Source organism: Vulpes lagopus, chromosome 23, assembly GCF_018345385.1.
Source record: "Vulpes lagopus strain Blue_001 chromosome 23, ASM1834538v1, whole genome shotgun sequence".
In the NCBI taxonomy this organism is placed as follows: Eukaryota; Metazoa; Chordata; class Mammalia; order Carnivora; family Canidae; genus Vulpes; species Vulpes lagopus.
The window spans coordinates 57,538,556-57,555,128 of record NC_054846.1 but is presented as its reverse complement, the minus strand read 5'-3'; the positions used below and the strand labels follow the sequence as shown (position 1 = coordinate 57,555,128).

General features: G+C 46.3%; 1 protein-coding gene and 1 pseudogene across 1 annotated transcript in view; one reads left to right on the top strand and one right to left on the bottom strand.

Moving 5' to 3' along the window:
• Positions 1–1,212, bottom strand: part of LOC121481259 (protein argonaute-4) — a 39,580-nt gene extending 38,368 nt beyond the window's left edge. The window contains exon 1 of the mRNA XM_041738508.1: positions 993–1,212. Coding sequence (XP_041594442.1) covers positions 993–1,011 — 19 coding nt within the window. The 5' untranslated portion in view covers positions 1,012–1,212. The remainder of the gene's footprint in view (positions 1–992) is intronic.
• LOC121481053 lies at positions 1,010–8,648 on the top strand (annotated as a pseudogene).
• The last annotated feature ends 7,925 nt before the right edge of the window (positions 8,649–16,573 follow it).

The following is a 16,573-nucleotide window of genomic DNA, read 5'->3' as shown; positions in this document are numbered from 1 at the left end:
GCTTCTCCCTCTGCCTCTCTCTCTCTCTGTGTCTCTCTCATGAATAAATAAATAAAATCTTTTTTAAAAAAAAAAAAGGCATATGAAATTTGATGGTGGGGGCCTTTAAAAAATACTTTAAGCAGCAAATTAAGGTGGGCTTCCAACATTCAGTTATGTAAGCAAGTTCTAAGTAAAAACAGACCTGCAAGGTCTCCAAACTCAAATGGTAAACTGAATTTTCTATGCACTCAAAAAAAAAAAAAAAAAAAACATTAAACGCCCTACCACTAAATCCGCTATGTAGATAAGGTTTGATATTACAGCTAATTGCATCGTAGCCTCTAAAGCCTGCCCCGCTTAGCCGAGGCATTAGAAACCTGTTGGGGTTTGAGGAGGGAGGCCCAGGTTCCCCATCCGCAGGGCATTTCTTGCAGCCTGCAACTGGGCGGCCTGGAGAAGGTGCACAGAGGTGCTTCCTGAAGATGGGGAATCACGTTGCCAAAGCACTTTCTCCTTCCTCTAATCCTCACGGCCACGTCTCTAACCCAGTTAGGGCACTTGGGAGCCCAGGAGCCCGCCGGGCCCGCGCCCACCGCCCGGCTCCCTCGGCTCCCTCGGCTCCCTCGGGGGCTGCCGCGCAGGCTGCAGGGGCGCAGGGCCCGGGCTCCCGAGGCTCCGGGGCCTCCGAGAGGCGGGGGGTTCTCTGCCCCGTGGCCTTTGGGGGGGCACGAGAAGTGTTTGGGGGCAAGTTCCGCTTCCTTGTCGGAGGGCTCGGGTCGGTGCACGGGCGCCAAGGAAGCCACGGGGCGGGTGAGGGCGCCCGAGCAGCGCGGCGGCGGGAGGGGACCCTCGCGGGCAGGGCAGGCCGCGCCCCTGGCGCCCCCCAGGCCCCGACCCGCCCGCCTCGGCCTGGGGCGCCCCGCTGCTCCGCGACGCCGCCGCGGCGGGCACCCCCGGGCCCGCGCCCCCGCCCCGGCCCGCCCGGCCTCCCCACCGAGCGCGCTCCTCACCGGGTCCCAGCGCGTCCATGGCGGCGGCGGGGGCCGCCTCGCCCCGCTCCCCGGCGCCCCCCGCCCCGGGCCCCGCCGCCGCCGCCGCCGCGTAACGCTCGCTCTCCGGAATAGTGGCGCTGGGGGGGCGCCGCGGGGCCGCGGGCCGGGCGGGGCGGGGCGGGGCGGCGGGGCCCGGCTCCCGCGGCTCTTCCGGCCTCCGCGACAACAAAAACAATCCCGGCCGCGGCCGCCAGCGGGAGCGGGGGCGGGGCGGGGGCGGGGCGGGGGCGGGCGGGGCGGGGGCGGGGCGGGGCGGGGCGAGCGCGCACCCGCCGGCCGGGGAGGGGCGCAGGGCGGCGCGGCCCGGGGTCCCGGCTCTCCCGGGGGGCGGGGCGGGGCGGGGGGCCGGGCCCCGGGGACGCGGCGGGGGCGCGCGCGGGTGGCGCTGCCGGGTGTCCGGGCGCGCGGGGCCCAGGGCCTCCCGGTCCTCCCTCCCGCCCGGCGCCCCTGCCTTCTCCCGCGTGTCTACCGTCCCGACCGGGGCCGCCGGGGTCCCCGCAAGGCTTCCCCCGCGAGGCTCACCCAGCCGCCCTGCCCGCCCCGGGAGCGCGCCCCGTGCCGCGGGAGCGCCTGGGCTGGGCAAGGGACCGGCCACCTGGGAAGGCCGAGGCTTGCTTGGCACCGGACACCTGCTTGCAGCGCAGAGGGAGGGAGCAGCGCCCGGGGCGAGGCGGCGGGGCCCGCGCCTGGGGCTCTAAGCCCGACGTGCAGTTGGAGAGCCCAGCTCTGCAGGCGGAGAAGCAGTTTCTTTTTCTTTTTAAGAGCTTTTATTTATTTTTTAAGATTTTATTTATTTATTCATAGACACAGAGGCAGAGACACAGGCAGAGGGAGAAGCAGGCTCCACGCAGGGAGCCTGATGTGGGACTCGATCCCGGGTCACCCGGGCTACCCAGGAGAAGCAGTTTCTTCCTTTCTTTTCTTTCTTTCTTTCTTTCTTTCTTTCTTTCTTTCTTTCTTTCTTTCTTTCTTTCTTTCTTTTCTTATTTTTTAAGATTTTATTTATCAGAGACAGAGAGATAGAGAGAGAGGCAGAGAGAGAAGCAGGCTCCATGCAGGACTCGATCCCAGGTCTCCAGGAGCATGCCCTGGGCCGAAGGCAGCACTAAACCGCTGAGCCCCTCTGGCTGCCTGCCTCTGCCTGCTGAGCCTTCTCTGGCTGAGAAGCAGTTTCTAATCAGCTACCCAGGGAGCCTTCCACCCCCCCTCCCCCACGGGTTAAAAAGGCACAATGTGTATGTGTTGTTGTAGTTGGCGGGCAGGGCCATCACAAAGTACCACACACTGATGGACTGAACAACAGAAATTAATTTTCTGGAAGTTCTGGAAGTTAGACATCTAAGATCAAGGATTGGCTTCTTCTGAGATCTCTCTTTTTTTGTTCGTCCATGGCTGTCTTCTCACTGTGTCTTCACGTGATCATTCCTCTGTCCACATCTGTGCCAAAATGTTCTCTTCCTATCATGACACTAGTCATGCTGGATGAGGGCCCAATTTACAGACGTCATTTTAATTTGATCACCCCTTTAGAGACTCCGTGTCCAAGTACAGTCACATTCTGAGATAGTGGCGGTAAGGATTGCAACACCCGAGTTTCATATGTTCAGCACGTAACATGTATAATAAGATACTCATTTGAGCATCTACCTACCACGCACAGCCAGAGAGCCAGGTCAGTTTTGCACGTCCGGATGACAAATGTTAGGGGCCCACCATGGCCAGGCGTATTCAAGGCTTCACATGTCATTTAATCCTCACAACTACTAAAAGGTGGGTTTATAAAAAGGATTTTATTGATTTATTCATGAGAGACACAGAGAAAGGCAGAGACGCAGGCAGAGGGAGAAGCAGGCCTGAGCTGAAGACAAGACGCTCAACCACTGAGCCCTCCGGGTGCCCCAACATAGATATTTTTTAAGGCAACTGAAGCTCAAGGAAGCTAAGGAAGTCAGGCTGTGTGTCTTATGATACTGCAGTGAAGGATGGAAAGAATTGGAGTTCTAAATCCTGCATCCCAGTTCTGGCTGCTTCCATCCCCAACTGCCTATGGAAGTGGGACTTATAGGGACCAATGCTGCATTCCGGGTGCTCTCCGCAGCACCATGCCACTTCTCTGCTAAGGCAGCTGTTAACTAGGAACAGCAGGAGGGCACAGCTAGCTCAGAGAGGAGGAAGTAGCCACTAGATGAGCAGACTGGTGTGCACCTAAGAGGATAAGAAAAACCAACTCGAGGTCAGGCTTTGAGTTAAACCTAGTAGCCGCCTGCCTCCTTCTCTACCCCAGGCCAAGTCCCTTCCGTAGTGTAAGCAGTGCCCATGGCCTCCAGCCTGAGTGGAGGCTGACGTTCCCTCTTGCACTTCCTAATAAATTTCCCCCATGTTCTATTTGGTACCCTGAGTAAAGATGATAGCTTGTTTCCTGCACCAAAAATAGCCTCAGAAACCGGAGCGTGAAGTGTATTTACCCTGTAGCTTGGGCCAGGACTGCAAAGCCTCAGGCCCCGTCTCTCACTCTCATTCTGGATGCTCTGATCCTCTACATTCTCCTTCCCAAGCTCACTCTGGTGCCCCCCGCCCCCCTCCCAATGACCCTTCTGACTGAGCCCTCCCAAACCAAAGCCCTATAGTCAGGAAACTCTCCGAAGCCCTTTCAGCAACCCCCCCCCACTTCCTGCTGTGGCTGAGAAGTAGCCCTGGCCCTATTACCACTTCCCCCCCAGCTCTCCCCAACGATGGCAGCTCACCCTTCCACACCCCGCACAGCCACGGGACAGGGGGTGGTGGCTAGAGAATTAGCAATAGAGTTGCCCCCATTGCCCCAAACCTTGAGTTCTCGTTCTCACATTAAAACCACTTGCTGGGGGCACCTGGGGGGTTTAGCAGTTGAGCGTCTGCCTTCGGCCCAGGGCGTGACCCCAGGGTCCCGGGATCGAGTCTCTCTTCGGGCTCCCGGCAGGGAGCCTGCTTCTCCCTCTGCCTGTGTCTCTGCCTTTCTGTGTGTCTCTCATGAACAAATAAATAAAATCTAAAAAATAAAAATAAAAAAAATAAAATCACCTGCCATCTGGCCAAATCACCAGAGGGCCTCCCTTGGTGGTATAATTAACTCAGCCCCTGGTCTTATGTCTCAGCCCAGGCTTAGCTCCCAAAACATTATAAATCCTTGAATGGATTTATTCGGGTATCCAGGTTTGCGTGTCTGTTGCCTAACACATGTGGCACCAAATGACTCCTCAGGGAAATTTCTGGGATGAATGAATGAATGAATGAATGAGCAAGTAATGTGTGAATAGTGGGAGCCAGAAATGGTGCAATGGAGGGGCCAAGGTGAAAACCTCTGGGCGAACTTCCAGCTTCTCCAGAGCACAGACTTGCAAATCCCACAATCCTGGGTTCCAGTCTCCGTTCTACAGCACGCTAGCTCCAAGCACCCAGGACAAGTCCCTTCACCGACTGCTGAAGGAGTCAGTAGGGAGGAAGCTAAATCACATATGTGCAAGCTCCAGAGTCTGGCCCAATAGGCACTAATTTTCCTCCTTCTTTCCCCGGGCTAAAAGCTGCTCCCTTGCCACTGTCTTACTTTCTTTGAAAGACAGCGAACCCAAAATCTCAGCTCAGTCCAGAAGGGGGAGCAGAACCATCAGGGACTGAGCATGTTTACACATCCTGTGCCTGAGCCACCTGAGGACAGGGACTTGGCTCACCACCCGGGGGGAGAGCCAGGACATGCTCAGTCAAGGTTTATGAATGAAACTAAACCTCTCAAATGTGTCAATGCTCCCCTGAGACCAGACCAAGCCAGAGGGAGCCTCGCTAGCGGACACGCTGCTAGGAGGCCGGGCTCCAGCCACCAGCGCTGTCTGCGACGCTCCAGCCCTTGTCTCGGCCCCTGGCCTCTGTTGATGTTTGACTCCCCAGCCTCTCCTCACACTGCCTCACACAAGTCTGGAGCTTAGAAGTTGGGGAGGAGTTCTTGGCAGTTGATCGGTTGGGCAAAGGGTTTTCACTCTTTTTTAGCTGGGGAACCCCTCATTCAGACAGAAATCTTAAGTGGGAGCTGAAGCGGAGCCACCTGGCCGAGGAGGACACGGACCTGCTTTGGACACTATCGAACCAGACTACCTTGCCAAGAGACACCACCTGGCATCCTAATGGGATTTCTGCCCACCTGCTCCTCCTCTACTGGCAGCTCTGCTCTTTTGCATTTTTTAATTGAGATAAAATTCACAGATGATAAAATTCACCATTTTAATGTGTAAAATTTCAGTGGTTTTTAGTGCATTTGCAAGGCTGTGCAATCATCACTGTTATCCAATTCCAGCATGTTTTTTTTTTTAAAGATTTTATTTATTCATGAGAGACACACAGAAAGAGAGAGGCAGAGACACAGGCAGAGGGAGAAGCAGGCTCCATGCAGGGAGCCCGACGTGGCACTCGATCCTGGGTCTCCAGGATCATGATCTGAGCTGAAGGTAGACGCTCAACCACTGAGCCACCCAGGTGTCCCTCTTTTGGATCTAGTTTCTTTCTTACCACAGTGTTTTCAAGGTGTATCCGTGTAGCATGCATCAATACTTCATTGCTTTTTTTTTTTCTTTTTTAAAGTAGATTCCATGCCCAGCATGGAGCCCAACAGAGGGCTTGAACTCAAGACCTGAGCTGAGATCAAGAGCTGGATGCTTAACTGACTGAGCCATCCAGGCGCCCCCACCACTCCATTGCTTTTAATACTGAATAATATTCCATTATATGTATACACCGTATTTTGTTGACCCAGTCATCAGTTGATAGACCTTTGGATTGTTTCCATTTTTTGGCTACAATAATGCTGCTATGATCTCTGTGGTGCAAGGTTTTGTGTGGGTACATATGAGTTTTGTGTGAATATGGAACTTTTCAGTTCTTCCGGGTATATACCTAGCAGTAGAACTGCCAGTTTATATGATAACTCTATGTTTACCTTATTGAGGAAATGTTTTCCACAGCGGAAACACTATTTTACATTCCCATCAGCAATTTGTGAGGGCTCTAATTTCTCCACATCCTTGCCAATATTTGTTTTATTTCAGGTTTTTAAAATTTTTTTAAAGATTTTATTTATTTATTCATTCATGAGAGACACAGAGAGAGAGGCAGAGACACAGGCAGAGGGAGAAGCAGGCTCCACGCAGGGAGCCCGACGTGGGACTCGATCCCAGGTCCCCAGGATCAGGCCCTGGGCTGAAGGCGGCGCTAAACCGCTGGGCCACCCGGGCTGCCCTATTTCAGGTTTTTAAAAAAATTATACCTATCCTAATGGGTATGAGGTGGTATCTCATTGTGTATTTGATTTGCAGTTCCCTAAGGACAGATGGTGCTGAGCATCTATTTATGTACTTATTGTCCATTTGTATGACTTCTTTGGAGAAATGTTGATTCAAGTCTTCTATTTTTTTTAAAGATTTATTTATTCATTTGAGTGGACAGCGGCAGAGGGAGTGGGAGAGAAATCCTCAAGCAGATTCCCTGCTGAGTGCAGAGACCATGGGGCTTGATCCCAGGACTCTGAGTCCATGACCAGAGCCAAAATCAAGAATTGGATACTCAATCGACTGAGCCACCCAGGTGCTCCTGAAGCACAAAAGTTTTTAGTTTAGACAGAGTCTAATTTTTCTCTGGATCTTTTTTGTTATCATATCTAAGAAAACTAATCCAAAGTTATAAAGATTCATTCCTATGCATTTAAACATTTTATACTTTTAGCTCTTACATTTAGGTCTTTGATGTATTTGGAGTCTACTTTTATATATGATGGGAGGTAGGGTTTAGATTCATTCTTTTGGATGTAGATACACAGTTGTCCAAGGACCAGTTTTTAAATTTTTTTTAATTTTTAAATATTTTATTTATTTATTCTGAGAGACACAGAGAGAGGCAGAGTCCCAGGCAGAGGGAGAAGCAGGCTCCATGCAGGGAGCCCGCCATGGGACTCGATCCTGGGTCTCCAGGATCACGCCCTGGGCTAAAGGCAGCGCTTAAACCGCTGAACCACCCGGGCTGCCCCCCCCCCCTTTTTAAAAGATTTTATTTATTTACACCATTTGTTTAAGACTTCTTTCCCCCATGGTCTACAACCCCTGTCAAAATCAATCAACTGCAAATGTAAGGGTTTATTCTTGGACTCTCAATTCTATTGTGTGGATCTTTGTCTTTCCTTACGCTAGTATCACACTGTCTTGATTATTATAGCTTTGTAGTTTCGAGATCAGGAAGTGTCAATTCTCCAACTTTGTTCTTCTTTTTCAAGGTTGTTTTGGTTATTCTGGGTCTCTTGCATTTCCAGATGAAATTTAGGATCAGCTTGTTCACATCTGCAAAAAAAAAAAAAAGCAGTTGGAATTTTTTTTAAGCAGTTGGAATTTTGATAGGAATTGTATTCAATCTGTAGATTAATTTGGGGATTATTGCCATTTTAACAGTATTAAATATTAGAATCCATAAACGTAGGATATGTTTTCATTTCTTTGGGTCTTCTTTAATTTTTTCAATAATGTTTTGCAGTTTTCAGGGTGCAAAGTTTATACTTCTTTGGTTAAATTTATTCTTGAGTATTTTATCCTTTTTGGTGCTAGTAACAGTGGAATTATCTTCTTAATTTTGTTTTTCGATTGTTCATTGCTAATATGTAAAAATACAATTGTTTTTTATACTTATCTTGTATCTACAGCCTTACTGAATCTGTTTATTACCTGTAGCAGTTAAGTTTTTTTGTTTGTGGGTTTTTTAGCATCTTTATATATAAGATCATGTTAGCTGCAAATAGAGATAGTTTTAACTTTTTCTTTTCCAATATGGATGCTCTTTCTTTTATATTCTTGCTCAATGCCCTAAACCTCCAGTACAATGTTGAATAGAAATGACTCTCTCTCTCTCTCTTTAAGAAGTAGCCCTTTTTTTTAACAAACTAATGGTTACCAGAGGGGAGGTGGGTGGGGGGATTGGGAGATTGGGTGTAATAGGTGATGGGGATCAAGGAGTGCACTCGCTATGAGAAGCACCTGGTGTTGTATGAAAGTCACTATATTGTACACCTAAAGCTAACTAACTGGAATTTTAATTAAAACTTTAAGAAGGGGTGTTTTCTTCTGGTGGAGTCAAGATGGAGGAGTATATGTGAGAGCCTTGACCTTGAGAATTGTGGATGGGCTTTTACCATGGGTAGCATAGGTGGTGGTTTCTTTCAAGCACTCAAAGATTTTCACAATTCTCCAGTGGGAGTAAACCCCAGACTCTGAGAGAGTTTGACAGCTATTAAAACCAGGGCTCCGCAGTTGGGAGGTAGCTTTGCAGTTGAGATTTATTTTTCATGACTGACTGCAGTGTGGTTCAAGTGAGAGGGAAAGAAGATCCCTGGAACTCCATCACAAGTGGTGCCTTACCAGGACCAGTGGTCATGGTTGGGTCAGCCGCGATGGGTGGTGTCCTCCCAGCTTTAATTGAAGGAGCTGGCATCTTGTTGACAAGATTTGCCTCTGCACAATTTCCCAATGGTCCTCAGTTTGCTGAAGACCCCTCTCTGTTGCCTTCACACAGTTACCATCCTCACCTTTTGGAGACTATCGACATTATCAATAGGACCACTTTCCCAGGATTTCTTTAACAGAGGAGCTGTAGGTCAAGAAGGGATTTCAGAAGGTCTGTTTTTTAAACCATAGGCGGGACAGCTATGACCACGTAGGCTTTGAAGAGACAGTTAGCTCTTTTTGTTATTTAAAGGAATGTGGTGGGGTCAGATGTTAAACAATAATACATTTATTTATTTATTTATTTATTTATTTATTTATTCATTAATTCATTCATTCATTCATATTTGGATTGCATTTGTGATAAAAATAAATATCTAATATCTTTAAAAGAAAAATAATAAATGCTTAGAAGATGAAGGATCAGAGGGCAAACAACAATGAAACGTGACCAATCATTTCCGTGGGGACTTCTCTGCCCAGTTTTGTGTGTTCCGTTAGTCAAACAATAAAATACCTCCTGGAACTTAAAAAAAAAAAAAAAAAAGTCCCTCTTTTGTATTTTGCAAGCAGGCAGGTTTCTACATATTCATGATCTAGGGCCAGGAACAGAGAGACTTGGCAACTCTATTTGATTTTGCCATCTCTGAGATGGCAGAGCTACTAAGGAGGGCAGTGCGTGAGGCTTTGACAACAAATCAACTAATATGTTTTTACTTTCAGCATTTGTTTCTACTACACTTTTTAACTGGGACAATTGATTTTTTTTTTTCTCTCCTTCAAGATGAAATAAAAAGAATGAATTAGGGAATGAGATAAATCTAGATTTTAATTCCAATTCTATAGTGTGATTTATTTATGCCAAGCCCTGGGCTAGGTAATCAGGATCCAAGGGTGAGCCAAAGAAGTGGGGTTCCTCTCCTCATGCAGTTCAGTCTTGAAGTGAGACATAATAAACAAAAAATGAGCCAAAAGAATAAGATAATTACGAATCATGATGAGAGTTGTAGACAATTCTAGGGGTGACAATTTTAGAAACAGGAAGGGATAGCCTCTCTGATATGCTGACATTTGAACTGAGAACTTCTGGTGGCTTTAAAACATGGCCACGGGGCTTCTGAGTGGCTTAGCTGGTTAAGTGTCCATTTCTGGATTTTGACTCAGGTCATGACCTCAGGGTCATGAGCCCTGCCTCGGGCTCCATTCTCAGTGGGGAGTCTGCTTCTCTCTCCTCCCTCTTCCTCTGCTCCTCCTCCCACTTACCCTCTCTCTAAAATAAATAAATAAAATCTTAAAAAACAAAACAAATAAAAAACTTGGCCACAAATTCTCTGACCTATCACCCATTAAGAGGTGGGGTCTGTGTCCTCTCCCTTTCAATATATGTGGGCTCGCGACCACTTTGATCAGTAGACAACTTCAGAATTGATACCATGTGGCTTCCATGGCTAGGTCATAAAAGGTCATGTAGTTTTTACCTTGCTTGCTGGAACCTTCTCTCTCATAGCCCAGAGCTGCCATACCAGAAGTCTGACTACCTTGAGGCCATCACATCAGAGAGGCCATATGTAGGTGCTCTGTTCCAGCTAAAACCAACTTTTTACCTATTCCTGCTGAAGTGCCAGACACATAGTAAAAAATCTTCCAGATGATTCCAGGGACCAGCCATATGAGTCACTCCCCTCGATTTGAGTCTTGCTAGCTAAGGTTCCAGACAGTACAGAACAAAGACAACTATTTCATTAGTATTATTTTTTTAAAGTAAATTTTATGTCCAATGTGGGTCTTGAAATCATGACCTCGAGATCGAGAGTCACATGCTCTACTGACTGAGCCAGCCAGGTGTCCCTCCACTATTATTTTTTCTGAATTAAAAAAAAAAAAAAACTTTATTTATTTATTTATTTATTTGAGACACACAGAGAGAAGCAGAGACACAGGCAGAGGGAGAAGCAGGCTCCATGCAGGGAGCCCGACGTGGGATTCGATCCTGGGTCTCCAGGATCACGACCTGAGCCGAAGGCAGAAGCTCAACCACTGATCCACCCAGGTGCCCCTATTTTTTCTGAATTCTTGACCCACAGAATTCATAGGCATTTAAAAATGTTGATTTTAAAATTGAGATATAATTCACAAATGACATTATATTAGTTTTAGGTGTACAAAATGTGTTCAATCTTAGTATATATTGCAAAATAATCACTACAATAAGTCTAGTTAACATCTGTGACCATACATTGTTAAAAATTATTTTCTTGTGATGAGGTCTTTTAAAATACACTCTCTTAGCAACTTTCAAATATACTATATAATATTATTAACTACAGGCGCCACACTGTACATTATATTCTCCAGGACTTATTTGTTTTATAACTGGAAGTTTGGACCTTTTGGCCCCCTTTTCCCATTTCTCTCTCTCTCTCACACACACACACACACACACACACACACACACACACACACACACACTCCACTTCTGGCAAACACCAGTGTATTCTCTGTCTCTGAGTTTCTTTCTTGTTTTTGTTCATCTGCCTGCTTTAGATTCCATATATAAGTCAAATTATAAAGTTTTTCTCTGACTTATTTCACTTAGTGTGATGCCCTCAAGTTCCATCCATGTTGCAAGTAGCAAGATTTTTTATACACTCGGGATGCCTGGGGGACTCAGTGGTTGAGCATCTGCCTTTGGCTCCAGGATCGAGTCCCACATCGGGCTCCCTGCATGGAGCCTGCTTCTCCCTCTGCCTATGTCTCTGCCTCTCATGAATAAATAAATAAAATCTTAAAAAAAAAAAGATTGGGCAGCCCCAGTGGCGCAGCGGTTTAGCGTCACCTGCAGCCCAGGGCATGATCCTGGAGACCCTGGATCGAGTCCCACATCGGGCTCTCTGTATGATGCCTGCTTGTGTCTCTGCCTCTCTCTCTCTCTGTCTCTATGAATAAATAAATAAAATCTTTTTAAAAAGTATTAAAAATAAATAAATAAATAAATAAATAAAGATTTTTTAGACACTGAATAATATTCCAGTATATATATTCTGTATATAAATATATATAATGAATCACATATGTTTATATACTATATATGAATTATATCCATTGTGTGTAAACATAATTACATATATAATGAAATATATATTTATATATTATTATATATAATGAAATAAATAAATACATAAATATATAATGAAAAAGATAATGGATGCAATGCAAAGTATCCATTCTTCCATCAGTGGGCACTTAGGTTGCTTCCATATCTTGAGTATAATTAATAATGCTGCAATGAGTATGGGGTATGTGTATGTGTGTGTATATCTTTTTGTTTTTGTTTTTAAATATTTTTTATTTATTCATGAGCAAGAGAGAGAGAGAGAGAGAGTTTCACTGAGCCACTCGGGCTGCCCTGTATATCTTTTTGAGTTAGTGTTTTCACTTTCTTCAGATAAATACCCAAAAGTAGAATTGTTGGATCATATGGTATTTCTATTTTTAATTTTTTGTTAAAGATTTTATTTATTTATTCATGAGAGACAGAGAGAGAGAGAGGCAGAGACACAGGCAGAGGGAGAAGCAGGCTTCATGCAGGGAGCCCGACGTGGGACCCCATCCCGGGTCCCCAACATCAGGCCCTGGGCTGAAGGCAGCATTAAACTGCTGAGCCACCCAGGCTGCCCTCTATTTTTAATTTTTTGAGAAACTCATTACTGTTTTCCACAGTGGCTGCACCGTTTTGCATTCCCACTAACAGTGCACAAGGGTTCCCTTTTCTCCACATCCTCACCAACACTTGTTACGGAATGGTTCTTTCCTTATGCCATTGACTTCTGGGGTTTTCTGATACCCAGCAATAGAGAAGTTTAACAGCAGGAGAGAAGTTTCTTTTCCTTTCCTTTCTCAATTCTGAATCTCACTCCTACAAGTAAAAATGAGTGAAGACATGATGTAAGGGGTGTATGGAGAAGGAGGAAAAGGAAGGCAATAAGGAGAATCAGATCAGGGGAAATAGGGGATCCCTGGGTTGCTCAGTGGTTTGGCACCTGCCTTCAGCCCAGGGTGTGATCCAGGAGACCCAGGATCGAGTCCAATGTCGGGCTCCCTGCATGGAGCCTGCTTCTCCCTCTGCCTGTGTCTGTCTCTCATAAATAAATGAATAAAATTTTTTAAAAAGATTGGGGGAAATATAAAATGTGGAGGACGAAGTTGAGGAAGAACAAAGGGGAAAGAGGAAGAGCATGAGGAAGAAAAAGAATAGGAGAATGAGGAGTCCCTACAATATCAAAGTAACGTGCATTGGGGTGGAAGGAGAAGATAATTAGATTCTCTTCTTGAAGTTGTAGCTAGTAGGAAATATTGAAGGCAGGAACCCTGCCTCATTTGTTTCTGTGTCCCTAATATTTAGCACATGGCATAGGGCCTTTGTACTTGCAGGCTGGGACAGCTAACTAAAGCATCTACAGGGATCCCTGGGTGGCGCAGTGGTTTGGCGCCTGCCTTTGGCCCAGGGCGCGATCCTGGAGACCCGGGATCGAATCCCACATCGGGCTCCCGGTGCATGGAGCCTGCTTCTCCCTCTGCCTGTGTCTCTGCCTCTCTCTCTTTCTCTGTGACTATCATAAATAAATAAAGAAAAAAATATTTTAAAAATAAATAAATAAATAAATAAAGCATCTACATATGGCCTCTCTACCACGGTGACCCCAAGATAATCAGACTTCCTATATTGGTGCTCAGAGTTTCCAGAAAGTGTTCCTGTGAGCAAAGTGGAAGCTGCATGGCCTTTTATGACTTGGCCTCAGAAGCTATTTAGTATTGGTTCTATCATATTCTGTTAGCCAAAAGTGGCCACAACCCACGCATATTCAAAGTGAGGAGATGTAAATCCTACCTCTTGTGTGTGTGTGTGTGTGTGTGAGAGAGAGAGAGAGAGAGAGAGAGAGAAAGAGAGTGAGCAAGAGAGTGTGAGAGTAGGTGGATGGGGGAAGGACAGAGGGAGAGAGAGAATCCCAAGCAGACTCCATGCCCAGCACAGAGCCCGATGTAGGGCTCTATCTCACAACCCCGAGATCATGACCTGAGCCAAAATCAAGAGTCAGACGCTTAACCCACTGAGCCACCCAGGTGCCCTAGATCTTATTTAAAAAAACAAAAACAAAAACAAAAAAAACTGAGAGAGGAACATCAAACGTTTTATTTTGGATCTGTTTAGTTTGAAATTCCAATTAGCAATCTGAGAGGGGCTGTCAAAGAGGCAATAGTATATTTAAGTCTAGAGGTTAGAGGCCTTGTCTGGGCTGAAGATACAAAATTGGAAGCCAAAAAATAAAAATTAAAAAAAGCTGGGAGCCAAGTTAAAGAGTATTATTCCCTGGACATTTGTAAAGATGACAGGACAGGTTTTATTCAAAACTATTGCAGCAGGTGAGAGAGTCTGAGCTCAAATTTAAATACAGCCAAAACAACTGGGATTTTATAGCCAATGAGAGTGAGGGGGGTCAATTAGTGGAAAATTATGAGGAGACATCAAGGGTAGGGGGATTCTTGCTAAACTGGCATAACAGGATGCTTGCTAAAGACAAACCAAGGACTTGGGCAGCCTGGTGGTTCAGCGGTGTAGTGCCACCTTTGGCCCAGGGTGTGATCCTGGAGTCCTGGGATCAAGTCCCATGTCGGGCTCCCTGCAGGGAGCCTGCTTCTCCCTCTGCCTGTGTCTCTGCCTCTCTCTTTCTGTGTGTCTCTCATGAATAAATAAATAAAATCTTTAAAAAATAAAAAAGACAAAAAAAATAAAGGTTGGAGATGAGAACTTGATCAGGTGTCAAGGGTGGGAGGATTCTCACTAAACTGATTAGCAACATTCTTGCTAAAACTAGCTAGGCAGGCTGAGGACAGGGCACAAGGATTAGGACAGGCCTAATCAAAAGAGGCCTTAGAGGAGTCTATCTAAAACTTGGTCAAAGTGGGAATCTTTGTCACCCATCAGGTGTTGAAAACCAAACAACTGGAGGGGTGCCCAGCTGGCTCAGTGGGTGGAGCATACAACTCTGGATCGGGGGTTCTCGAGTTCAAGAGCCATGTTGGGTACAGAGAAAAAGAAAGAAAGAGAGAAAAATAGAGAAAGAAAGAAGAAAGAAAGAAAGAAAGAAAGAAAGAAAGAAAGAAAGAAAGAAAGAAAGAGAGAAGAAAAAAAAGACAAGACAAGACAGGGTCCCTGGGTGGCTAAGTTGGTTGAGAGACCAACTCTTGGTTTCAGCTCAGGTCATGATCTCAAGGTCCTGGGATTGAGCCCCTGTCAGGCTCTGGGCTCAATGGGAAGTCTACTTGAGATTCTCTCACTCTCTTGTCCTTTGCCCCTCCCCCCACTTGTGCTCTAAGAAAGAAAGAAAGAAAGAAAGAAAGAAAGAAAGAAAGAAAGAAAGAAAACTAAATCACTAGAGTTGGATGAGATCACCAAAGGAGTGAGAAGACAAGAAGGCAAAGAATGGAGTCCTTGTCACTCCAATATTTGGAGGTTGGCTTAACAAGAAGCCAGTAAAGGAGACTGAGAAGCTTCAGCCAATGAGGTAGAAGAAAATGAGGAGAGTGGTGTATTATCAAAGCTAATAGAAATAAGTGTTTCAAGAAGGAAGTGGTTAACAGTGTTGAAAGCTTCATAGAGGTCAAGTAAGATGAGAAGAACAGAGAAGTGCACCTGGCAAACTAGAGGTCAATGGTAAGTTTGACAAAAGCAATTTCCATGAAGAGGTTAAACGTTTGGTTGGATCATGATGAAAGGTTAAGAAGCAGAAAGCAGGTATAGACGATCTTTCCATACGTTTTGCTATGAGTAGGAGTAGGTGGAATGTCAGCTGAAGAGAGATATGCTGTCTAGGGAGAATTCTGTGTATGTGTGTTTAAAGATGAGAGATCCAGGGATCCCTGGGTGGCGCAGCAGTTTGGCGCCTGCCTTTGGCCCAGGGCACGATCCTGGAGACCCGGGATCGAATCCCACGTCGGGCTCCCGGTGCATGGAGCCTTCTTCTCCCTCTGCCTGTGTCTCTGCCTCCCTCTCTCTCTCTCTCTCTCTCTCTCTGTGTGTGTGTGTGTGTGTGTGTGACTATCATAAATAAACTTTAAAAAAATTAAAAAAAAAAAGATGAGAGATCCCAAGGCATTTGATCTTGGTGATGTGAAAGGCCTGGTACTGAAGGAGAAACTGATGGTACAGCAGAGAGAAGGAATTTGATCCTTGGGAAGACAATGTGGGATAAGAGTGTAGACCCAGGTGAGGAAGCAGGGAATACGGGTGTTGATGCAGATCAGAAAAGTTGGTAGATTCGATGGGAGGAAGATGAGTCTGAGTGCTCTCTACTTTCTCAAAATGAGTTCTAGATAGCAAGTGAAGGGGGTGGAGTATGTTGGAGGCTCGCAGGGAGCAGAAGAGGTCATACTGGCCAGTGGGAAAACAAAGCTATACCAGGGGGAGTATAGCAGCATTACTGGGCAGCACTGAGTCCCCTTTAAGGTTTGTAGTCAGAAATTCCAGTTGAGACCGCCCAGTTGTGTGATTTTCTCCAGCCATGTCCAGCTGCTCAGGTAGAGACTCCATGAGGTTCTGATTTAACACTAGAGGTGTTGATTTCATTCCCTAGAGTAGCAGAATAAAGGAGAAAAGTCCTACAACTATCCCAATAGATGCTGCAAAAGCATTCAGTAAAATCCCACACTCCTGTGAACACACACACACACACGACTATTAGTAAGCTGGGAATAGAAGGAAATTTTCTAAATGAGTTAATATATGAAGCACTTTCAACGGTAACACAAATATATAGTAACTTTTGCTGTTATTATATTTCCATAATGTGATTAAAAGTATCTACCAGAGGGATCCCTGGGTGGCGCAGCGGTTTGGCGCCTGCCTTTGGCCCAGGGCGCGATCCTGGAGACCCGGGATCGACTCCCACGTCGGGCTCCCGGTGCATGGAGCCTGCTTCTCCCTCTGCCTGTGTCTCTGCCTCTCTCTCTCTCTCTCTCTGTATGACTATCATAAAAAAA